At 55.1% G+C, this 22,502-nt stretch overlaps 4 protein-coding genes across 8 annotated transcripts; 1 reads left to right on the plus strand and 3 right to left on the minus strand.

The window, feature by feature from the left end:
• Positions 1–125: 125 nt before the first annotated feature.
• Positions 126–22,303, plus strand: UBXN10 (UBX domain protein 10). 5 transcript variants are annotated; one of them, XM_087755640.1, is made up of 3 exons: positions 126–1,787; positions 17,514–17,597; positions 19,766–22,303. In XM_087755640.1, the coding sequence occupies exon 3, from the start codon at positions 19,781–19,783 to the stop codon at positions 20,660–20,662; it is 882 nt and encodes a 293-aa protein (XP_087611766.1). In that variant the 5' UTR covers positions 126–1,787; positions 17,514–17,597; positions 19,766–19,780; the 3' UTR covers positions 20,663–22,303. The 5 variants fall into 5 exon arrangements, with proteins under 5 accessions (XP_087611766.1, XP_087611768.1, XP_087611769.1 ...); XM_087755642.1 differs by lacking the exons at positions 126–1,787; positions 17,514–17,597 and adding an exon at positions 9,917–9,973; XM_087755643.1 differs by lacking the exons at positions 126–1,787; positions 17,514–17,597 and adding an exon at positions 10,209–10,305.
• On the minus strand, positions 5,199–8,805 carry LOC104011173 (basic phospholipase A2 A-like). The gene is made up of 5 exons (XM_009463385.2): positions 8,678–8,805; positions 8,172–8,228; positions 7,859–7,994; positions 7,240–7,346; positions 5,199–7,101 (listed from the first exon to the last, which is right to left on the minus strand). The coding sequence occupies exons 2-5, from the start codon at positions 8,209–8,211 to the stop codon at positions 6,977–6,979; spliced, it is 408 nt and encodes a 135-aa protein (XP_009461660.1). The 5' UTR covers positions 8,212–8,228; positions 8,678–8,805; the 3' UTR covers positions 5,199–6,976.
• LOC104011172 (basic phospholipase A2 daboxin P) lies at positions 9,100–10,008 on the minus strand. The gene is made up of 4 exons (XM_009463384.2): positions 9,951–10,008; positions 9,532–9,676; positions 9,315–9,421; positions 9,100–9,234 (listed from the first exon to the last, which is right to left on the minus strand). The coding sequence occupies exons 1-4, from the start codon at positions 9,988–9,990 to the stop codon at positions 9,110–9,112; spliced, it is 417 nt and encodes a 138-aa protein (XP_009461659.1). The 5' UTR covers positions 9,991–10,008; the 3' UTR covers positions 9,100–9,109.
• On the minus strand, positions 12,035–14,042 carry LOC104011170 (phospholipase A2, membrane associated). Its single transcript, XM_009463383.2, has 5 exons — positions 14,001–14,042; positions 13,587–13,636; positions 12,908–13,052; positions 12,550–12,656; positions 12,035–12,216 (listed from the first exon to the last, which is right to left on the minus strand). Exons 2-5 carry the CDS (start codon positions 13,621–13,623, stop codon positions 12,071–12,073), a joined length of 435 nt encoding a protein of 144 aa, XP_009461658.1. The 5' UTR covers positions 13,624–13,636; positions 14,001–14,042; the 3' UTR covers positions 12,035–12,070.
• Positions 22,304–22,502: the final 199 nt, after the last annotated feature.

The raw sequence follows: 22,502 nt of genomic DNA on the forward strand, positions 1-22,502 counted from the left end.
TATTAGACCGGTCAATTTCTGTTTATTTTTGCCAGGACAGCTTTGTACTTGCAAAAATACTTTGTATCCAAAGATGTTAAAACTTTCATTTTGTCTGTTTTAGATTTTTCCTTTAGCTGTTGAAATTTCCACCTGCCCTTGCGACGTGTATTTTTTTTTTTTTTTTCTAGGGAATCGTTTATGCAGGATTCCTCAGGGAACTCACTTTTATGCCGAGAATTTGCTTTGTAAACAGGTCGTGGATTTTCCTTGCAGGAGGAAGGGAGGCGAGCAACAAGAGAAGAGAAACATCATGATTCATAGCTCATGTTTACTCTTTGGTGGAGCTAACCGCGCTTCGTAATACGCGGTCATAGGACAATAAGCACTGCACGTCCCCTTGGTATTTGAGGGTTGCTGTTTGTTACTAGCTGCTAGCTTGCGTCTTTGAGGGTCACGAGTGGGTGGAGGGCCAGGAGCGTGCTTTGACTGCTGCTGGAGAGGCAGGGTCACTCTCAGCCTCCTGAAGGTCAGCACACAGCAGGACAACGTAGAAAGCTGCTTCCCTGCATCCTATCTACCGCCATCATCTTCCCTAGGCTTATTTGTTCCAAATCCTGCCCCTGCAGCTCAGGAGTTCAGTTGAACTGGAGGTGTTAAGCGTTTAGCCAGGTTCTGTCTGATGTCCATAAGCCCATCTTGGCCTTACGCTGTCTGCTTGTGCTGCTCGGTTTCTGGCGCACCCCGTTCCTCCTTGGCGGGCTGCCTTCTGGGTTATTTAACAACAGCTTCGCCTCCTCTGCGGTGCCTGAACAGCAGCAGAAGTCACGCCATCCGTGGCGTCCCCGTCTGCGGTGCTCTGGGAAGGCGCCGTCCTTCTCTGTTGGAGCCTGCTGAAACTACATGGGAGTTTTCTTCTCCTTTCCCCCTCCAGCCTCTCAGCAGGGCACCCGCTTCTGTTACCAAACCAAACCTTCTCTGTTTTCGGATCCTGAGTGCAATAAAGGTTGCAAAGATGTGCGAATGGAGTTGTGTGTATGGGGGCGCTCGGGCTTAAAGGCAAAACTTCCAGATTAATTTAACGAGTCTGCACAACCTGGACCCTTCCCGGGGATGCCATCCGGCTGTGGGCCGTACGGTCACCTGCCGGCTTTCACGAGCTTTGGGAACTGCAGAAAGGGAGGGAAACTGTGGATGAAGAACGGCCCGTACTCCAGTGTCGTATAAAATGGAGATGGTTTATGCTGGTGTTGAGCTACGCGATCGTTCCTTGTTGTGGAGCCTGTTTGCAGGCGCAAACCTTAGAGGGCAGCATTGGCTTCATCAGCTCTCTCCTCTCTCATCCCAAAGCCCTTGAGTGGCACCAGAAAACAAGGCAAAACGAGTGTTTTGGAGTTACAAAGATACCACGTTTACTGTAGGAAGCGTGAGGAAGGGGTAGGGATGTTGCTTGTGATGAAATGTTTAATAGGGTCAAGCAGGAGCCCTCAGTGCTGAAGTGAATCTCAAAATACCCTTAAAAAACCCTTTATTTTAGGACCCCCTGCTCTGAAGGTGTGCAGATCACACCTCTGGAGAGGGCACTAAAACTCCTCCATCGAGGCCCAGGTGTGGGGGGCAGCCGCCCCCGCTCGTTAGGGCTAATTGCAGATGGTGCGCAGCTGCGGTGAGGGGCCAGGCAGCTCAGGGAGCTGCGGCCTGAGGAGAGCTGCCCCGCTGCTCCAGCCGGGACTTGCTGGAGACGGGGTGCAAGAAAGAGCCACCCCAAACCCCGGAGACCACCGCCACCACGCTCCCCCACGGCTTTGGTGAGTATTAATTGCTTAAATCGTCGTTAAGAGCGGGATGGGGCTGCGTTGTGGCTCAGCTCCCTGAGGGGAGCCGGGTTTGGAGCCTGGTTCGGGGTCAAGGGCGCAGCAGCCGCTCGCTGTTTCTGTTGATAGTTTTTTGGTTTTTTTTCTCTGAAGCTCTTAAGATTTACCCGTTAGCTGCTAAAATGTCACTTCTGGTAAATGTTTTTTAAGAAAAAGATGAGAAAATGTGTGTATGCATAAATATTTACTTCAGAAAATCAGCCGTGAAGCTCTGTGCTGTTTCCTACCCCTTCCACCATCAGTTCTCGAAACAAGAACATGACGCTGGATGCACTTTACAAATCACCTTTGAAAACTTGTTTTTAGTTGCAGGGATTCCCTTGTTTTTATGATTTATTTAATCATGGGGAGCGGGCTTTCCCTGTGCACCGGCTCCGGGGAAAGGTGCTGGATGCCTTTCAGTGCCGCAGGGCTGTGCCTGCCCCGGCTGGCCGCAAGGAAGGCAAAAACCCCACAATTTAGACCATTTCTGTCAGGTTTTGAGCCTGGTGTGTCTAAGCAGGAGGGAGTTGGGCTCTTGCACAGAAAGTTGGGGTAATTCTTGTCAGGGTTGCGGTAGGTCCTGGCCGTCCTTTGGAAGCACACTCTGCCGCCCGCCTGTCGCGCTCGCGGCTCTTTTGCACCAAGTCCCCGATCCCGGAGGAAAATCTGGGGGGATGGAGTCAGGTGAAGGGTGCGAGAGCCAGGGGATGTCTTTTGGACCGTCCCCGTGGCGTACACAGCCCCCCGCATTGAGTTTGGGGTGTCTCGGGTGGTCATCTTACCTCTGCTGCGTGGGGCTAGCTGGCTGCAAACCACGCATGGCCCTGGAGGGACCGTTTAATTTACTTTATCTACCTATATACATGTAGATATGTGCTTTGATCACAGGGAAGTGCCTTGTTTTGATCCACTCGCCATGAAACAACGGTGTTTGCTCTGGGGAAATCGGCGTGTCCCCATCCAAGACAGGAGGGTCACCGCAAACCCTCAGTATTTGGCCTCTACAGAAGGGCAAGCCCCCTCCTTTGGGAGGTCTCCGAGCTCTAAACTTCACCATAGGCCTAGCAAATAAATGTTTGCTGTATTCCTGGCACTTTTCCCTCATTTCCACCCCCTTCCCAGCAAGTGGTTTCCAAGCCAGAATGGTCTAAAGGACATCTCGGAAGAGAGGTCCCCCGACAGCGTGGATGGCTGTGCAACAGCCTTGCTCCCTTCGGCATTGCCCGTGCTGTGGGAGCGAGGGGGGGTGACTCGCGCCTTTCTGGCATCGTCAGCCCAGCTCTCTAATTGCATTGCTCTGCTGCAGCAGCTTTGCAGAACACCGAATGGCTGCTTTCAGTTAGCCCAGGTGGTAGCTGGATCCCGATGCGTTTCTGCCTAACGCTACAAAGGCAGAAGAACTGCTGATGCACACCGTTCCCATCAGCCACTGCTAATAAGCAACTTTTAAAGAGGTGTTAAGGACGAGCAACAATTTTTGCATTGCTGTCTCGGCTCCCAGAAGCAGGGGCAAGCATTCCCCTCGCTGTACCCAGGGAGAGGGAGGTGAGGAGGGCTGGGGGCACCCGCTCTGCCTTCGCCAGGTCCCGACTTACCAGTCGGTCGCAGTTTGGATCCCCCCAAGCCGCAGTAGCAGCCCTAACCGTTGTAGGACAGCAGCGATTTGTGTTCTTAGGCTTAATCATTGAACCGAACTGAATCACGTTGCAGCTGGCAGGGGACAGCCCTGTGACTGGAGACAGGGGGTCAGGAGCACCGGGAAAAGCAACCACCCCTCTGTAGCAAAACCGAGCATTTTCACCCTCCCCATAGATAGAAACTGTGAGCACCAGGCTTTCCTCACCGCCTCGTCTGGTGGGGTGAGAGCTGGCGCGGGGCAGAGGAGCAGCAAGAAGAGCTTCGTGTCTGGCGGTGGCAGCTCCGTGTTTGGGTGAGCCCGAGGTGCTGCCGGTCGCACCTTTTATGGCCACCGTGTACCCGCCCGGTGGGACCCCTCCTTTGGAGAACCCAAACTGGGCAAATATTGACAATCCTCGCTGTATCGGTCCCGCTACGTGTGTGAGCCTCTCTCGGCGTTGCTGGAGGCCCCAGCTGCAGGATGCCCTATGCTGGGGGAGCCCTTTGCAGGGGAGTTTGCGGTGGACTGGGATGACTGGGGTCGAGTCCGCGCATGGCTCTGGGTATCTCAGCATCCCAGTGGCTCCCTGAGCAAAATGGGAGAACTTGGGGGAGAATGGGAGCCACTTTTCCTAGATGACTATTAGTTTTTTGATGTCTTGGTTAGAAAATACCATCCTGCATCTTACTGTTTCCACCGTGACTTACCCAGGCAGGGAGAAAACGCAGCCGGTGCAAAGCATCCTCCATTTCTGACTTACCGAAGTGGGTGAGATGCAGCACCGTGAGCCGAGGAAGGCGCGGCGGTCCTCCGGGACGGGCTGCGGCTGAAGGCAGGGCTGAGCAAGGGCCCCGCGTGCCCGTTTTCTTGTTAGCGGGAGCTTGTCAGTGCCCAGATGCTCCTTGCGTATGGGGATGCTCCATCACTTGCCCCGTATGCGCTGGGTGCTGCGTGTAGTCTTGCGCTCAACACGGAGCAGGCAATGTTTGCAGACCATTGCACGAGGTGCCTGGTTCTACTTTATGGAGAAGTAAAATAAGGCAAGGAATAGGGTAAGGAAAAAAAAAATTCAAGTGGTGTATAATGGAAGGGTAAAAAAGGAGGGTGGTTGTGTCATTTGCTTGGAGAGAATTAATTAAATAGGTGATGCCGAAAAATCATTTTAGCAGTTTTCTTCTGGAGGAGGTTGCAGGTGCGCAGTGCTCTGCGCCGCTTTGCGGGGAACCCCGGCACGGGCAGGCACCAAGCCAGGGGGAGGAAATCCCCCCCATTGCTGACAGGGAAACTGAGGCAGGGAACAAGGATGTGACTTGCGTGGAAATCGGGGAGATGGTGAGAAAAGGGAACTCGGGTCAGGGCCTCAGCACAGTCTCTTCCCCCTCTGGCACATGCCGTTTGCCTTGTCAGCTCTCCAGGCCAATTTAAGTAGACCGCAGGGATGCTGGTGAGTTAATTAGCCAAACCGGGGCTTGCCATAATTCAAGATTTTGAGCCCACAGCCAGTTTTTATCACTGGGCAATAAGGTATATTTTTGTGCATCAAACTGGCTGAGCTTCCAGGTGAAAGACTCTCTGCCCCAACTCCTCTACCCGCGGCGGGTTTGCAGTAACCCTTCCCCAAATGTGAAATAACATCCCCCCGGGGCTGAACGCCTCCTGGGAGGATGCGGATTTTTTCTCTTTCACAATACGCAAAACAACTTTTGCAGCCCAGTTTATTACAATGGACCGAGGGGGTGCAGTATCTGAGCCAACACATCAGCACTTAGAGCTCTGTATGAACAAATTGGTACAGCCAGATGTCCAAGCAGAAAAATACATAGATAATTAAAATTCACCCAGAATTTAAACAGGGAGAGTGTGTTTCAGCTCATCCTGGCCTGCAATCTGTCTGCGTGATCGCCCCTCTCCCATCTTGGCGAGGATTTGAGCCTTGATTTACGCCTTGCAAACAGTAGCTGTTGGGCGAAGGGCTGCCCACTCCTTCCTTGTCTCCCCCAGGACTAAACGCTGCTGGACGAGGAGGGTGGTAGAGCTTGTGCCTGGGTTACAGCCGGAGGGAAGCATTTCTGATTTAAGAGATATCTCCCGGTGCCGTTGACTTCAGCTTTGGGGCGAGCCAGGGTGGAAATAACAGGTGCTGGTGCCCAGGGCATCGGCCTCTGGGGAAACGTGTTTCGTTGCTGTCTCTGTGGTTATATTTCATTGCTGAGCCCCACGGGGGTTTGCAGCGCTGGGACCTCCCAGGGGGTCAACCCTGCTGAATTGTTCTGCAGGGCAGAAAACCTGCGCCGTGGGGATGCTACGGCGGTGGTGGGGAAGCAGCCACAGCCTGAACCGCCTTTTCCTAGGGGATGTGCTCGGGGTTGTTGCAGAATTGGGCCAAAACATTCTTTTCTGGTGAGAAATCTGTTTTGCTCTGCGCTGGATGTGAGGCAAGAGCAGCTCCCGACCACCCCATCACAGCAAAAGTTGCCAGCGCCCGGCCCTCCCGCAGCATCGCGCCTGCCCGCAGCCCTTTGCACCAGCTTTGATTGCTCTGTCTCAGGGCAATTGCAAATTTTCAGAGCCTGAAGGCTCGGGGCTAAGCAGGGGAGCAGTTCAGGGGTGCAGATGCATCTCTCCTCAGGTGGGATGGGCTGACTTGGCCCTCCCCTGCAAGAGGGACTGATGGTGGGCAATGCAGGCGGCTGGGGCAGTAGCATTATAAATCACCTCCCTGACCCGCCGCTTGCTCCACACTCTGATTATTTGTGCATTGACCTTTGAGCTGCTGCTGGCCTAACCTTAAAAATTTACACGTGCAAAGGGGCTTTTTTATGCCAGCAGTGTGTATCTCCCCGTGCTGTGCCACGGTGGGTGAAACCAGGCACGACCTGGGCAGAGGTGAGCTCCTAAGTCATTTGGAAGTGTTGCCGCAGGACACAAGAGGTCCCTGCTTTCGGTGCTAACTCACTGACTTCCAGGCTTTGGAGGTGGCGTTCGAAACGGGCTCTCAACTCTTCTGCTTGCCTGTGGTTTTTAATTTTTTTCTGGATATTTCAATGGGAAACCTAGCTAAGAGGTTAGCCTCTCCTCGCCGGCTGCGAGGGGCAGTTTGCTGGGCTCGGCTGAGTCACGTCACACCGAGGACCGATGTTTTGCGCTCTCTGGTTTTATTTTGGAGCAACAGAAGAGAATCTGCAGCAAAGCAAAAAGCAGAGGGAGCTGACAGGCTGCACGGGGAGCTCGAGCCAAGGGGAAGTGAGCGTCGGCGGAGAGGCTTGCGCTGGTTTCCATCTCGCCCTTTGCAGGGACAAGGCGCAGGTGTCCACCCCTCCCTTGTTTTTCTGTACTGAAACGTTGCATCTGCGCCGCTCTCCCTCCTCGGATCCAGTGTATAATGACGCAACTTCACGAGAGGGTTGTTGTCCTCGTGTCAAAGCCCCAAAGCCCCGAGGAGGAGACCCGCTGGGGTTGGGAAACGCTGCTGCGTCCCTTTTCTGACCAGCTTGGAGGTGGTTTTGTAAGAAGCCCTTTTGCTTCAGCACCGCCCAGCTGGTCCCCGGCACTTGCTGCGACGCCGGGGCAGCCTCTGGCTGCGCATCCGGCAGAGCAAGGCTGCCCGCTCGCATCTGCAGGCACCTCTCTGGCACCAGGTCCCGGAGCCTGCGGGGACCAGAGAGAAAGCACTTCTGAGACCTTCTCTTTGGGAAGATCCCTGGGGTGCTGCCCTGAAAAAGGGCACCGCAAAGGAGGGAGGTGGTCTGGAAAGAGGCAACCCGAACCGCAACTGCAGGGACTCACGGCAGGTGGGGATTCTGGCCCAGGGCCTTGAGAGGGGCTGGATCGGTCCCACGCGGCACCGGCGTGCAGCCAGCCGGGCATAGCAGCAGGCGCGGAGCAGGCAGCACCTGCGGTGAGAAGGAGAGCCTGGCCTCATCCGAGAAGTGGCACCGGCTGCTTCTAACCTACCTGAAACAGGCTCCGCAAGCTGGGTGGGAAGAGCCACCAGCGTTTGCATCCTCCTCCTGCTCTAAATCACCCAGAAGCTGCTCTTTCCAGCCCGTTCCCATGCCAAGCCTCTTCTCTGCTTCCCTGTGTAACCCCTGCCCAGCTCCCAGGGCCCTTGTGCACCCTGGCTTCGGGGCTGTCCCCATCCTCTGGTGCCATCCCGCTGACTTCAGCCGGTGGTCACTGGCACGACCCTACTCACTACTGGGCTGGAATTAGGGGTGGACGCTGCCTTGCTTTCCCCCCTGCCCTCAAACCTGTTCCCTTTCTGCTGCTGCCCATCGCCTGGTCTGCATTTTGCAAAGCTTCAGAGGATGCTGCTGGGGTTGCTTACAAGCCCCAGGGTTACCCCGGGGCCAGTGTTAGCCATGCTGGGACCAGCGTTAGCCATCCCGGGCAGCGCTGCCTGTACCGGTCCATTGAAGCCTTCGACGTGCCGCTGCTGCCCCATCCTGAGAAGCAACCGTGAGCCGTCAGATTTCCTACGGTGCTTCCCTCGAGTCCCGGTGTGAACATGCGCGGGAGCTTCCCACGAGCCGTGAGCACACCTGGAGTGACAGAAAAATGTGATTTTTGCAAGTTATATGCAGAAACGAGGCCTGGGGAGCCAGAGGGGAGAGGAGGGCTTTGTCCAGGGACTGCACGGGGGTTTAGGGATGCTGCCCGCATCGGTGCAGGGCTGCAGCCTGGCTCCCATCTGTGGGTCGGGGAATGGCTGCGCTTACTGCAGGCAAGCAGCACCGCCAGCGTCAGCAGGACCTTCATCTTCCTCTCACCCGGGCCTGGGAGGAAAAATGGAGAACAGACTCAGCCAGGCAGCGTGGCCAGTCGACAGGTGCTGCCTTGCAAAGATTGTCCCTCTGAAATTCAGGTCAAATCCCCACCAAAATTTGGAGGGAGGAAGGCAGCCGTGCTCCCTTGCGTCTGCGTTGCTGCCTCTTGGCCGAAAGCAAAGGCTTCCTGAAGTGGTCCCACCTCCCGAACATCTCCCACCTCCCAGCCCACCGCTTTTGGCACCCAGGGCATCACTTTGCAGCAGCAGCGCACCTATCCCCTGGGGCTGCAACTTCCCAGCTGAGTTTTTATCTGAAAAGCAATGACGCTTTATCTACAGGCATGGAAAAAAGCATAAAGCAGTGTGCCTCCCAGCATCCCCCCCTGTATTTTTGCTTCTGCAGCAGCGACGCAACCACCCCATCGCAGCAGCGGGCTGAGGGTGGGAGTCGCTCACCAGGGGATTGCTCCAGCTCCGATTCCTCGCTGCCAGCCCGTCCTCCTGGGAAGAGCGCTGCCCTCCGTGTCCAGCCCGCGGGCTCTGAGCAGGAAGCGCTGAAATAACTCCTCTGTCCCAAAAATGCTTTACGCTACGCCCTTTCCCTCCCTGGCCAAACCCCCCCCTCTCCCTGTGGGCTGCAGCCCGGAGTGACGCAGGGGCCGAGATCGAGTTTTTGCAAAGTTTGGGGAGGATGACGTTGAGTATTTACGGGGATTTCTCTCTCTGCCCAGCAGCAGCTCACAGACGACCAGGGTGGTTTAAGCACATTGTTTATTTTCACATCAATTAGATTTACAGCAGCACTAACGTGGTCCGTGCAGGCAGGGACGTAGGTTGATCCAGATGCGGAACCAACACGCGTCCTCCGGCCCCGCATCCTGGCTCCCATCACCGGCACCGGTGCTTGGGGTAGAAGTAGTAGCGCTTGCTGTAGCTCCTGATGCTTTGTTTCAGGCAAAGCGCCAGGCTGCGGTCGCACTCGCAGGAGAGCTGGGAGCACCAGGAGCCCTTGCCTGCAGGCAGAGGGGAGCCCAGGGTCAGCCCTGGCTTGGGGGGCAGGGGGTGGCACCCCCTTTGCCAGGGTCCTACTTACTGCAGGAGGGGCTGCCGCTGTGCCAGCTGTAGTGGTAGCCCCGCATCTTGGCATTGCAGCGGTAGCTCCGGAGGCTGTCGTAGCAGGTATCGTGCACCTGGCAGCATCTGGATGGGAGATGGAGGGTTGGGGTTGGGTTTTTTCTCCCCCTGACCCCCCACATTTGAAACCATGCAAGGATGTGTTTGGGCAGGGAGATTTTTAAGTGGGCGCTTACCTGTCCGTGGCGTCCTTGGGCTGTCCTTTGCCCCCCCAGCCGCAGTAGCAGCCGTAGGAAGAGTAATGCAGCAAGGCGTTTTTCCCCGTCACCTTCGTGATCATCTTGTGCAGGTCCCAGAGGCTCCCGTGGGCTGGGGACAAGCCTGTGGGGGAAAATCGGTGGGGCTCTCACCGACACCCGGCTGCCCAGCAGCATCCCCGTGCCCCTCCAGCCCCCAGATCAGTACTGGGCTGGTGATGTCTTAAAAATTAGTAGATGCAATGGAGAGGAAACATCCCTGGCTCGGTGCAGGAGAGTTGTTGTGTGTTTTGGAGAGGTGGTCATGAGGAAAGATTAAGAAATCGCCAGTTTGTCCTAATTTCCATGGATGCAACTGCACGGAGAGCCGTGGGACTGGTGCGAGCGAGGACACTTACCCCAAGCAAACAGCACAGAGAAGGTGAGGAGAGAGTTCATCTTTTTGACAGCCCTGGGAGAGGAAAAGAAATGCATGTGATTTCCCCATTATATCAACCACTTTCTTTTTTACTTCCCCTCTCGTCTGGGGCCAGAGATGCTCCCCACCTCCGGGGACTAGGGGAGATGAGGGGGGGTGAGGATGTGCCCATCGCTTCAGCACAAAGCGCTGCTGTGTCGGGGATGGGAAGCGATGGGAATCGGATGGCGGAGAGGTGGGAAAAAGCAAAATGAAAGGAAAGGAAAAAAAGTTGGAGGAACGATCAGCCCTCGAGGGCTGCAGCCTGCTGCTCTGCCTCTGGGCTGGCATCTCAGGTAGCCTCTCCTTTGCTCCTGCTTTCCGGGCATGGACCTTGCTCCCCACTTGCACTGTGCTTTTGGTTAAAGTAGGAAAGGCAGGAAAAGCATTTCTCCATCCCTGCTTACCTTGGGAAAGCCACCGCTTGCTTGCAGGGCCCTGCAGCTGGCAGGGCTTGCTTTATATAGGGTTTGGTCCCCGCTGTCGGATGCTCGTTTCGCCCAAATCTTGCTGACTGGGCTTTTCTGCAAAGGAGAAGGTGCCGTCCTTCCCCTTTACAGGAATGCAAGAAATCCCCCCCAACGCCCCGGCTCCGTACCCCACGCACGGGGGCCGGCACCGGGCGGGATGATCCAGCAAAGCGGCGTCATTTCCAGCCTGAGGAGGAAGCCAAGGCGACCTCTGCCCCAGCCGGAGATGCCCGAGGACCTTTTTCCCTGCACCACGGTGCTGTATCGGGGCTGGGGGGGGGGGGGGGGGGGCAATAAAAGCCCTGATTCAGTTTTTGCATCCCGGCAGCCGCGAACAAACTGGAGTTGGGGTTTTCAAGGGGTTGTACGGTTTGGGAACCGTCCCTCTGCTACGCCGCAAAGGTGATTCAGAGCAAGTTATCGGTTCTTTGGGAAAAGTATATGGACAACAATAAAAGCATCTCTAAATGTGCGGTTCCCAGAAACACGGGGTTGTGCAGATGTGGGATGATTGAAGGCTGACCCGCCGCGAGAGGAGAATGAAGCAAAATGGATGTTGCAAAATGCGCGAATGCAACTTTCCTTTATTTCTCTCTGTGCGATTTTTCCGCCTCCTCACTGCAGCCCCTATGCAGAACTCATCCCTTATGGAGAAATCACTTAGTCACCAGCTTAACTGCCCTCCTAAATTAGGATCTGCCTTGGAATGGACGAGGCTTTGAAATCTTCCCTCCTCTGCAGATAACTATTCTTTAGCCTTAATTTTGGCCACCATTTTTATATAAATGTCATAGTGGGGTCTCAAATCATCCCTCACATTTTCCCACTTGCATGATTCCTGTAAAAACACCTTTTGGCTATATCTTGCGTGCCCCTTAATGCACCGTTTTGTTTTAGCTCCGGGAGTGAGTTCAGCTAGCGGGAAGGGGTGTTGGGAGAAGCCAAAAAAACCCGACTGCCATCAGGGCTGGCTGCTGCAGAATTATTTTGTTAGCAAACCCCGGGGAGTTTTACTTGGTGGCTTTTATTTGTCCCTGTTTCTCGATGCAAAGTGCTGCTTCGTAGCTGGGGATCTGGCAGCAGCAATATTGCTCTGCAGCGGGATAGACCTGGTGATAGACCGGTAAATTACAGCCGCTGTCGGACCTTCGGCTTTTTCAGGCTGCTGTTGGGACCGTGGAAATATTGGGGTGTCAGGCAGATGGTATGGCTAAGGTGTGAGGTGCAAAAGTGCTCCCCAAACTCGGCAGCTCAGGTGCCACCGTTGCAGTGCCTCAGTCTCGGTGGCTCTTGCAGAAAAACACCACGGAGTATCATTTTGAATAGCTTTTATTTAATTATCTTTGCTGGGAAATGAAAGCAAGAGAGAAAAGAGAGGAGGAAGGGACCAAAAAATGGAAGTTGACGTGTCTTTCTGGGAAGCAGGGGATCTCCATCCGCAATGTGAGCGTGCCCTTCCTCAGCCTGAGCATCACCTTGTGGGGAGCCTTGCTGGCGCCGGCTCCGTTCAGCCCCCACGTCAGGCTTTTCTTGACGTAGCAAAGGGGAAAGCCAGTCAATATCTGCAAACTTGGGTGCAGATTTCTCCCCCTCAGCACTGGAGCTTACTTCCTCGGCATTTCAGCTTGAAATAGAAGCGGTAGGATTCATTGTAGGAATGCAAAGAGCTCGCGAAGCACGAAGCCACTGCCTTGTCGCACAGGCAGGTTTCTCTCTTGCACCAGCTCTGCTCGTTACCTGCGGGAGATAAAACACGGTGCTCTGCAGTGGCTTTTCCAGCTGGCATCGGCGATGCGGTCCCCTTGGAGCACCCCCGACGCCTGGAGCCGCCCAGGGGAAGCGCACAAGGAAGCGCACGCCGGCGCTCGTCCTCTCCAGCCTGCCCGCATCCTTGCAATGCCCATTTATTTATTGTACGCTGCGTCCTCCTGTACACACCCGACCGGGCGTCAGGCTGGTTTCATCCCCGGGGGGGATGCCCTCCTGCATACCCTGCTCTGGGGCTGGGATGTCGCGGGGAGCGGTGCTGGTTCCCCACCTCCGTGGGACCCCCCGCTCGATGGTACTCACTGCAGACGATGTCTCCGTTGGCGACGTCAAAGTGGTAGGGGGTTATCAGGGGGCTGCAGTTGCCCTCTCGCAGCTTCCTGTAGCAGCAGTCGTGGGCACGGCAGCACCTGCGGGGGACACCGTGTCAAACCGCTGTCCCCGAACCCTCCCTCACCATGCTTGGAAGGGAAAGGAAGGTCCAGCCTCAAATCTAAGGTGACCGGGAGGAGGGGATAACAGGGCAGCAGCAAGACGTGGGTGGGGAACGGCGCAAAAGCCCCTCTCGGAGCACACCAGTGCCAGCAGGCTGCCAGCGAGGAGCTTTTTTAGGGACCCCTGCGCCGGGACAGCGAGCGGCGATGCTTTTCCAGGTACTCACTGGTCGGTGGAGTCCACCGGGGTCCCTCTGCCCCCGATGCCGCAGAAACACCCGTACCAGCTGTAGGAGAGCAGGGCGCTTTTCCCCGTGGCCGATTTGATCATCTGCTCCAGCTCCAAAATGCTGCCGCGAGCCGGCAGCAGCCCTGCGGAGGGGGAGAGGGACGGGCTTGCGCCGGTGTGGAGCGAGGAGGCAGGCAGCATTCCCTGCGCCTCGCACCGAGCAGAGGAATTAAATAAGTCTGGCGTTGCTGGAAATACATGCTTTCAGGCATGTGAACCATGAGAAGCCCCAAAAAAAGGCCTCAGGATTATATCTGGTTTCTGCAGCTACCTGATTTGGTCTGGCAGAAGATATTATTGCTCTGTACAGGCTGTGCCACGCTTGCATCCTGCAATCGGCAATGCCACATTGCGAGGATCAGCCGTGGGCTTGGCACAGGCAGGAAAGCAGGTGACAGCAGGCTTCAGGGCCTCTTAAAATAAATGTGGATCTCGGCATCCCAAAGCCTCACCGTCATGAAGACCTCCAGGACTACAGCAGTGCTACTTGAAGCATTAGAGAGAAACTGCAAAATTTAAACAAAAGCCTGAATTGTGCACAGAGACTCTGGGTTTGTGCGTCTTTTTTGCCACACAAACGAGATCCCAGCCTGGCCCGGTGAAACCGGGGCACTTACCGCAAGCCAAGAGCACGGCAAAGAGGAGATTCTTCATCCTCGGGCTGGCCCTGGAGGAGGAAACAGCAACGGCGGGCGATGAGCAGCACCCCGGGGGCAGGACAGATGCTGCCCCCATGCCGAGGGCATGGAGCCAGTCGGGTGCACCCTGGCAGCGCCGCAGGGTGACATTAGTGTCGCCGTGGATATACAGCGTTGTGAAGGTATCGCCGTGCCCGAGTGCGCACAGCTTGGTGCCCAATGGGGCCTTTTGACTCCGGTTTTGGGATGCAGCACTCGGCAGGGATATGTACAGGGACACAGTGGTTGTCCTGCCCGGGGCTGATGGAGAAGCTCACCGTCTGCAGCCGCCCACCGCCGCTCCCCGAGCTGGCTGATGAAATAAGAGGGCAATAAAATCCCCCCTCTCCTTACCCCGCCTGGACTTCGCAGCTCTGAGACTGGCGGCTTCGCTTTATATAGATGGTGAGGTCCACCCCCTCCTCTATCTGCGGTGACGGTGCTATTCATCGCAGAGCAGGTCTCACCAAGTGGCCCCCCGGTAAGGGAAAAGGTTCCCATCCTTCCCCTTTACAAGAAACAGGAGTTTCCCTGCAGCAGTGTGCCGCCAGCATGGCCGGCGGCAATGGTTCCTCCATCATCTCGCTTCTGCTCGTCGGCTGGGCACGAAGCTCTCTTCATCTTGGGCTGATGCGGCTTCTGGATGAGGCCAGTCAACGTCTCAGCCATGGTTTTAAAAGTTGTGGGATTCAATGGCTGGAGAGACAGGACAAAAGTGATTTATGCCCAGGAGGTGCAGAGCTGGCACCGCAGAGGTCGTTGCGTCCTTGTTCCAGCTGCAGAGGCGGCACTTTGGCCTCGGTGCCATCTCGAGTGGGTGCTTGCTTTTGCCAGCTCATGCCCTGCAACCTCAGAGATGGTTTCTCTTGGGTCTTTCCCTTGCAATTGCCCCCTCAAATCCATGTCTGCATCCAAATCCGGCCACGCCGAATGGCAAGGGGAGGCACAGGGAGGACGGCGAACGCCGCCGTCTCGTGTCATGGGTCTGTAGTTTTCCTGTCCTGCCCTCAGGGCATGGGAGACTCGGGGAGTGCGTGGGCAAGGGGTCTGTGAAATTAAATGATCAGAAGAAAGCTGGAAACGCCATGGAAACCTGACTTGGAATGCTTTTTGAATACAGTTTATTTAATCACCATAACTGAGATGTGATACAAAGGCACAAGGGAGACAGAAAACCAGAGGAGATAAGAAACAAAAGCTGCTATCTTCCCTGTGAAACCCTGGGCCTGAGAGCAAACACACACACGCATGCAGGGTATCAGGCCTGTATGCAGGGCTCCACCCTCAGTAATTAACCACGCTGCTGGGGAAGGGAATTGGGGGGGGCGGATTGTAAGAAAATGGCTCAGGGGTCTGTATACAAGAAGAAAACCCCTTCTTGAATTTCTTGAGAGCCACTAAAGCTGCTCGCTGGAAAGGACATCACCTCCCGGCTGTCCTCCAAGGCTGGCAAAGATGTCTGTCCCAGGGCTTTTCTTCCCTCTAACCTTATATTTCCTGCTGCCAAATGGAATAAAAAATGATCCAAGCCCAATAAGGAAAGGATGGGGAGCAACAGCTCGCCTGCCTCTCCGCTCAGGCGTGCCGAGTGGCTTACCCACTCGCCATCTGCGCAAGAAACCATCTCGAAATGCCACGATGCGAACCAACGGGCATCACGCCGACACCCAAACCCCCCCTCCTTTCCCCGACTGACTTTTAAAACCATGGCATCCCTGATGATTAAGCATCCCCTTCCCGCCTCATCCACAAAAAACTTCCATTCTAGAAGATTTTCCCCATTGTGGTGTTCATTATCTGCACTGCTCGTGCTCGTTGGCATTGCAGGTCCTTGCCCTTTGGGGCGGGTTTGCTGCTGATGGGGAAAGATGGCCCTGATCTCCGGGGTTTTTGCTGTAGAGTTTGGCTAAACCTGTGTGAAAGGCACCGTCCGGGGGCCTAAACAGAGACCAGAGGGCTGGGATCATGGAGATTGGGGATCCACAGGTGGCTTTAAGCAAATCTCCTCATTTTAAGCCCTCCCTTGCTGCGGAGGGTCTGAGAGTGAGCAGGCAAAGCTAAACCTTTTCCATCGAGCCACAAACCTGAGGGCTTAAAAACCACCCGTGGTAGTTATTATTCCGCTGGAAATATGAAACTTTTCAGCCTTCCTATGGAGCAAACAAAAGGGGGATCAACCCACACATCTGTTTGTTCGGGGCCTTATTGAAAGGTAAATATGCCCGGGGCTTTGATCTGCAAAGCGCGGGGCTTCGGTGCGGTATTGCCGAACATCCTGCGGATGGGATGAGCTGATATGCAACTCTTTTCTTACCTTTTTAGTGCGCGGGTACGCCTTGATCTTCCCCCGCCCGCAGGGTGGAGATCCCCGATTTGACGGCGGATAAGTTATCTGAAGTTATTTATTGCTTGTTTCTTGCTGCCTTTGGTGGGCATCTGTTAGTGGGAGAAGCATCTGGTTAACTAGAAGAGGGTTTAAAAAGGGATTAAGGGGGAGAGATGGCAATGTCAGCGTTACGTGGTGTGTTCCCATGACGAAAACCTCAGGAATCGTTTATAGCCCGGGGGATCAGGACTCCCCCTCCCTGTCAGCGCCCGCCAAGCTCGCAGGCTGCAGCTCTCCCAGCACAAAGCAAGCTTAAAAGTCCCCCAGAGGAGTTGTTGCAGGTCCCTGGATGATCTTGTGCCTAAAGTGTAATTTTTTTAAAGGTGTTCTCATTGAATCTAATGAGCTTGGTGTTTAACCGTCCGGTTTTATTCAGTGATCGCTCAGGTGAAGCTGTTCAATCATACTGTTGTGAAACTCATGTCATGGCGGGGTTAAAACCTAATCCAGTTGTTCCCCTTCTGCCTTTGCTCAGGAGAGGGTCAAACACCGTATTTCTAAACTTTCAGGGTTAAAACAAAAAAGGCTTTCGGTATATACAAGCCTCAGTGCCGGGTCCTGCACTTGGGTCACAACAACCCCATGCAAGACTACAGGCGTGGGGAGGAGCGGCTGGGAGCTGCCTGGCTGAAAAGGACCTGGGGGTGTTGGTTGACAGTCGGCTGAACATGAGCCAGCAGTGTGCCCAGGTGGCCAAGAGGGCCAACGGCATCCTGGCTTGTGTCAGGAACAGTGTGGCCAGCAGGAGCAGGGAGGTGATGGTGCCCCTGTGCTGGGCACTGGTGAGGCCGCCCCTCGAATGCTGTGCTCAGCGCTGGGCCCCTCACCCCAAGGCGGCCATGGAGGGGCTGGAGCGTGGCCAGAGCAGGGCAGCGAGGCTGGGGCAGGGGCTGGAGCCCAAGGCTGGGGAGGAGCGGCTGGGGGAGCTGGGGGGGCTCAGCCTGGAGAAGAGGAGGCTGAGGGGAGCCCTCATCGCTCTCTGCAACTGCCTGAAAGGAGGCTGGAGCCGGGGGGGTCGGTCTCTTCTCCCCAGGAACAAGCGATGGGACGAGAGGGAACGGCCTCAAGCTGTGCCAGAGCAGGTTTGGGTCGGGTATTAGGAAAAACTTCTTCCCCGAAAGGGCTGTCAGGCCCTGGCCCAGGCTGCCCAGGGCAGGGGCTGAGTCCCCATCCCTGGGGGGATTTAAAAGCCGGGGAGATGTGGTGCTTGGGGACGTGGTTTAGTGCTGGGCTTGGCAGTGCTGGGTTAACGGTTGGACTCGATGATCTGAAAGGTCTTTTCCAACTTAAACGATTCTATGGTTCAAGCAGGGTGACAACGGCACGGCTTTGCTCCGGGTGGGATGGGGAAACAAGCGCTCCTGCGGGAGGGACAGGGCCACCCCCAGTACCACACTGACCCCCGGGGTCTGGAGCCGCTGTGTGGGACAGGACCCTGCCGCCGCCACCCTCCCTCACCCCCGTCTCCCCCTGCCCCTCAGGACGAAGCCTCCGGCCGCTGCCATCAAGGCCTGACGCCGCGTCCCGTCCCAGCGCAGAGCCCGTGTGGGGGCACGGCAGCCCAGGTACGTCCCTCCCGTCTGCGCCACCGTGTCGCGGCCGTCCCCGGGCCTGGTTACATCCCTCAGACCCCCACTGGGACATCACGGCCATCCCTGGACCCGTCCCACTGGCCGCTGCTGCACCGGGGCAGCCAGGCCGTGCAGCCCACCTGGTCCCCGGCCTCACCGCGCTCCGGCAGCCCCGGGGCACGGAGCGCGGACGCGGGGACCCGGCCGGACCCCGGCCCTCTCAGCCCTCGGACCGCAGCACGGCCGCTGGAGGACCGCGAGCGGCGGCGCTCCCACCGGTTCGTCTCTGTGGTTGTGGGGCGGGGCCTGTTGCGCGGCCGGAAGTGGGGCGGTCGCCGTGGTAACGCGGCTGTGTTTGCGGGCGGGCGGCCCGAGGCGGCAGGTGAGGGGCGGCGGGGCCGGGCCGGGCCCAGGGCCGGCGGTGGGGCCGGGCTGTGGGGCCCGGGGCCGGCTGAGGGGCCGGGACCTGGCTGTGGAGTTAGGTTATAGGGTTGGGGATTGGCTGTGGAGTTGGGTTATAGGGTTGGGGCCTGGCTGTGGGGCCCGGACTAGGCTCAGCTGTGGGGCTGGGGCCAGAGTGTGGTACTGAGGGCTCTGCTGGGGAGCTGGGCTGTGCTGTGGGGCTGGGGTTGTGCTGTAAGGCCAAGGGATTTGGGGCTGCCTGCCCTCCCAGGCCCTGGGGTTGCAATGGTTTGGACCACCTGTGGGCACAGCCCTCCCTGAGTGCAGTTCCCTGTCCCTCACCCAGGCACCCGAACATAAAACACGCTGTATTTAAAGCAGCTCCTTGCCGTAAACCTGTAATATATACCGTGCTGAAGTGGTACAGACCCTCGCTCAGGAGGGTCCCGCCATGGCTTCTGGCAGGTTGCTTCTTTTGGGGTTTTTGTTCTCCAAACTGACACTATAACTGGTGATGTCTGGTAAGTGCTCCGATGCGCTCAGAAGTTCCTCTTAAGATGATGCCAAGCTACGGCTTGTTGCCTTGGCGTTTATTTGTTAGAGGCAGTAAATGAAAGGCACACCCCCCCCTCCCTCCCACAGCCTCCTAGGAATCTCCGATGAGTCACTTGGGCGGCCTGTCCCTGTCTGTAGCTCGGCTCGAGGCTTGCAGAGGGACGACGGGGCTCTCTGTCTCCCAGCAGCTTCATACTGGAGCTGGTCAGGGCGCGCCTGCGTGCTGGGGCTCGGCCTTGGCTTCGCTTGGCGTTGGTTTGCTGAGCATTTCCATTTCATGGCGGTGGAGGAGAAACCAAGCGTTAAATAACGCATGATTGGCAAAACGTTGTAGAACAACCACGGTGGCTGGTCCCTTCTCTTTGTTTGTTTTGGGGTGGTGAGCAGCAGGCGAGTCCGATTTTATCATTACTGGAGAATGCCAAGCAATCAAAGTTGACGTTTTTTTTTCCCACCCTTGATAAATCGTGCTACGCAAACCACAGAAAAGGAAGAGGAGGCGTGTCACCCTGTCGCACTTCTCCAAAATGCTGTTGTGAGGTTGTGGCCCGGTTGTCTGGGCTTTTGGGCTTTGTCCTGGTACAGCACAAGTAATCTGAGCACAGCTTCAGTTGGGGAACACACATCAGAACGTGGCTTCATCATTAATGGAGGTTAATATCTATCTCTGTTAAGCAGCTTTCGGCCACAGGAGAAGTCAGAATGGCTTTTTCTGTATTGAATCAGGCATATTCAATCTCAAAGGTCTTCAGAGGTTTTTAAGAAGCGAAGTGCAGTCTGTCTTACCCGAAAGTCCACAGCGGGAACTTAATCTTTCACTGCAGGAACGGCAAAAAGGCCAGATCTGTGCTTTGAAGTTCACTCACCTCCCATTTTCACTGAGTTTCTAGCTTCAGAAAAATATGTTTCTGTTCTTTCCATCAAAAACTGTCTTTAAGTTGGGAAGGGCACAACTTCCCGATGCGCTGGGTCAACTTTAAACAATTCCTGACAAAGCCAGCACCTATAAATACGCATACCTCACCATCTCTGACTCAGCCATTACTGAACCGTAGGATCGCTGCCTGCCTACACAGTGGTACGCCAGATTTATTGCTATTATTAGCTGACGTGCAGCACGAAAGTGGGAGCTGTAGGGAGACTAAGTTCTCTAGAAGCTTTCTGGCCGATTCCTGTAACTTTTCCCTGTGCTACCCCGTCCGCAGGTGCCTTGAGAAGCAATGGCCACAGCGGCTCTTCTAAACTTAGCACCATCTCACCGCTACTTCCCCTCAAGCACAGCAGCCGCTTTCTCCTGGACAAACGCTGTCAACATGCACGTCACCAGGCCAAAATCTGCCAAAGGACGCACGAGGCCAAGCTTCAATTACTCTCAGAGCGTGGAAGTCTGTCCTTGCCGAGTGCTGCCTTCACCGCCACCAGCAGCTCCTCATGAATCAGTGAACAGCCGGAGAGCATCGTCCACAAAACCAGCATTCCCATTCGGCCAGGTGTCTCCTGAGGAAATCCCGGAGCTCCTGCAGCAAGTGCCTTTGAGGACCTCTTCTTCCCTGAACAAGTACAGGGTGCTCCCCTCCATCGGCTGGAAGGGCGCCGGGAGCGGCGCTGTGGAAGCGGTGGCTGAACAGACCGACCGGCTGAAAGTGAGTGGGGAGTGGGAGGACGCTCCGAAAATCAAAACTCTTTCTGGAAAACAAGGATCTGCCAGCATATTGTCAGAAAGCAATGTCCCCGATGAAGAGACCTCACATGTGCAATGTCCTCCTGAGAAGCCGAGAAGGAAAATGAGACAAGGGAGCCCTTCGATGTCAACTTTAAGTTTGGAAGAGCCGCTGAAAGAAGAGTCGCAACTGCTGCTTGCTATTCGATCTCCCTCTGGTCAGAGATTTGAACATCGTTTCAAGCCCACCGACAGTCTCCAGACGGTCCTTGCCGTGGCAGAACAGAAAATGTCGGCCAAATACAAACGCTGCAGTGTTGAAACGATGGAGGTGCCCCGAAGGAGTTTCCCTGACCTTACGAGGTCGCTCCACGAATGTGGGATTCTCCACAAGTCCGTGCTGTGCATCCGACAGAAAGAGCAGCACGATGCAGATCTTTAGGTGCACGGAGCCGCCGCCACGCCGCTCTGGGTCGTTCCGCTGAGCGGGATGCATTACTGCTTCCAAAAACTGGAATTCTGATATTTTCTGGGCCTCCTTCTTCATCTTGCCGTCTTCCAAACACTCCCCTTGAAGCAGACTTGTGTATGTGTGTTGAAATAGTATTTCAGGTGTATATACCTGCTACATAAATAGCATATTTTTCACGTGTGCCATCACAAATTGCTTCCTGAGCGCCACCAGCTTTGGGCCTTTCTGGTTTTTTGAAATTGCCGATATTCTTTGAAGACTGAGGTTTCCGAGACCTCTCCCCTTGTCCTTTTCCGTATTTCAGGAAGGTACCACTTCCCAGAGTGGATCCAGCTGCAGAGGCACCTATTTGGGAAGGTAGAAACGGAACTGTTTTACTCTGGAGGACCACCTTCCGTAGGTTATCATCATCATCCTAAACATCTTCTTCTCAAGAGCGACTGAAAAGGAGATCAAACCCAAAAACCATCTGGAGATAACAGTAATACCACGTTTATGGATTGTTGTGAAGTATTAAATTGCAAGACTGATGGTAATATACCTGTGAGGGCTCAGCTCTTTCTGGATGACCTCAGTGCAGCTTTTAAGAGTGTGACTACGTCGTTTTTTTAAGAACAAATAGGTATCGTTTTGGCTGCATTGCTGAGCAGCGGGATTTTCTACTTAGTTTTCCTTCTCTCATTCAACTCATGTGATCCGTAGGTAAGAATAGATGGAGAGTTAAGATGGGATGTTACAAAATGCTTCCATTTAACACCTTTACACTGAAATGAGCCAGTCCAAGAAAGCAAGTGCTGCTTTGAGAATTTTTGAATAAAAATATATTCATTGGATTTGACTGAAGTATTGGCTCAGGCAGGAGACTATTTTACTAAACCATCATTAAAAAAGGCCGGTAGGGTAACTTGGCAGGTTTTAGGTAAAGACAACGTGCTAAAAAAACCCCCCTCTTCTAGGTTTCTAATGGAAATTCTTATGGTTCAAAAGCAATAATTCAGTCTACCCCAAAAATGGACCGCTTGCCACGCAGCTGAGCTAGTGTTAGTATTGTGAGGTAAACCGAACATGTTTTAACCTCGGTGTAAGTGCCAGACCAACTGAGAGCAGTGATAGCCGCGGAAAGCTGACCCCGGTGTCGACCAAGAGCGCGGCATCTCCTCCTGAAGCAAGTGGTCAGGGTCCAGCGCCTTTATAAAAACGGTACCCGATGAAATGGCGTTAACTACTGCGGGCGGTGGTAATTGCACGGTAGCAATCCCGGTGTCTTCAGGGAGACCGGGATACCGAAACACACGGGTGCTTTGAATCAAACCTCAGCGGGGGGCAAAGTCTTTCACTTAAGGGTTCAGGAACAGGAACCGTTTTCTGTGTTTAACTCGGCGTTCAGTGGTTAATTCCGTTCTGATTTTGTGTATGCTGTGTTACTTCTCCGTTTCAGAGTGTTTTCATACTGTGTGGTAGTACAATCAATAAAACCTTTTAGGCTGAAACTTGAACTTAAAATGATTTCTGTGAACTGGAGGCTTAGCCATCAGATCTCCTCTTAAACGAGAAATGCCGTTACTTTGATGGCAACACCTCGGGGACTGTCCAAATCAGGCTTTGGGTGGTCGGCCGCCGTCACACCCTCTTGCACGTGCCTTCCTGGAGTTTGTCCTGTGTTAAATACAGGATGGCAGCAAAGGAAGCCCTGCGGATCAGCGACACGGAGACCACCACGCAGCTTTGAGAGCGTACAGGGGGCCGACGCTTTAACCAAGAACGGAAGAATGAGGATCGCAGTGGACAGCCCTTCTCAGGCTGGAGGGTA

This window comes from Nipponia nippon, unplaced genomic scaffold (assembly GCF_047370975.1).
Source record: "Nipponia nippon isolate SJK-2023a ecotype South Korea unplaced genomic scaffold, ASM4737097v1 scaffold_19, whole genome shotgun sequence".
Classification (NCBI taxonomy): domain Eukaryota; kingdom Metazoa; phylum Chordata; class Aves; order Pelecaniformes; family Threskiornithidae; genus Nipponia; species Nipponia nippon.

Bases quoted from the DNA above. Each gene is read 5' to 3' on its own strand.
- UBXN10 (XM_087755640.1), top strand. From the start codon at position 19,781: ATGGCCACAGCGGCTCTTCTAAACTTAGCACCATCTCACCGCTACTTC.
- LOC104011172 (XM_009463384.2), bottom strand. From the start codon at position 9,990: ATGAACTCTCTCCTCACCTTCTCTGTGCTGTTTGCTTGGG. The intron at 9,677-9,950 runs GTAAGTGTCCTC...TTTCCCCCACAG, and splicing joins CTCTGTGCTGTTTGCTTGGG to GCTTGTCCCCAGCCCACGGG. The intron at 9,235-9,314 runs GTAAGTAGGACC...CTCTGCCTGCAG, and splicing joins CAGCGGCAGCCCCTCCTGCA to GCAAGGGCTCCTGGTGCTCC.
- LOC104011173 (XM_009463385.2), bottom strand. From the start codon at position 8,211: ATGAAGGTCCTGCTGACGCTGGCGGTGCTGCTTGCCTGCA. The intron at 7,995-8,171 runs GTAAGCGCAGCC...CTGTCACTCCAG, and splicing joins GGCGGTGCTGCTTGCCTGCA to GTGTGCTCACGGCTCGTGGG. The intron at 7,347-7,858 runs GTACAGGCAGCG...TTCTCACCGCAG, and splicing joins TCGAAGGCTTCAATGGACCG to GTGCTGCCTGCTCCGCGCCT.
- LOC104011170 (XM_009463383.2), bottom strand. From the start codon at position 13,623: ATGAAGAATCTCCTCTTTGCCGTGCTCTTGGCTTGCG. The intron at 13,053-13,586 runs GTAAGTGCCCCG...CCCCCTCCGCAG, and splicing joins TGCCGTGCTCTTGGCTTGCG to GGCTGCTGCCGGCTCGCGGC. The intron at 12,657-12,907 runs GTGAGTACCTGG...TGTCCCCCGCAG, and splicing joins CCGGTGGACTCCACCGACCA to GTGCTGCCGTGCCCACGACT.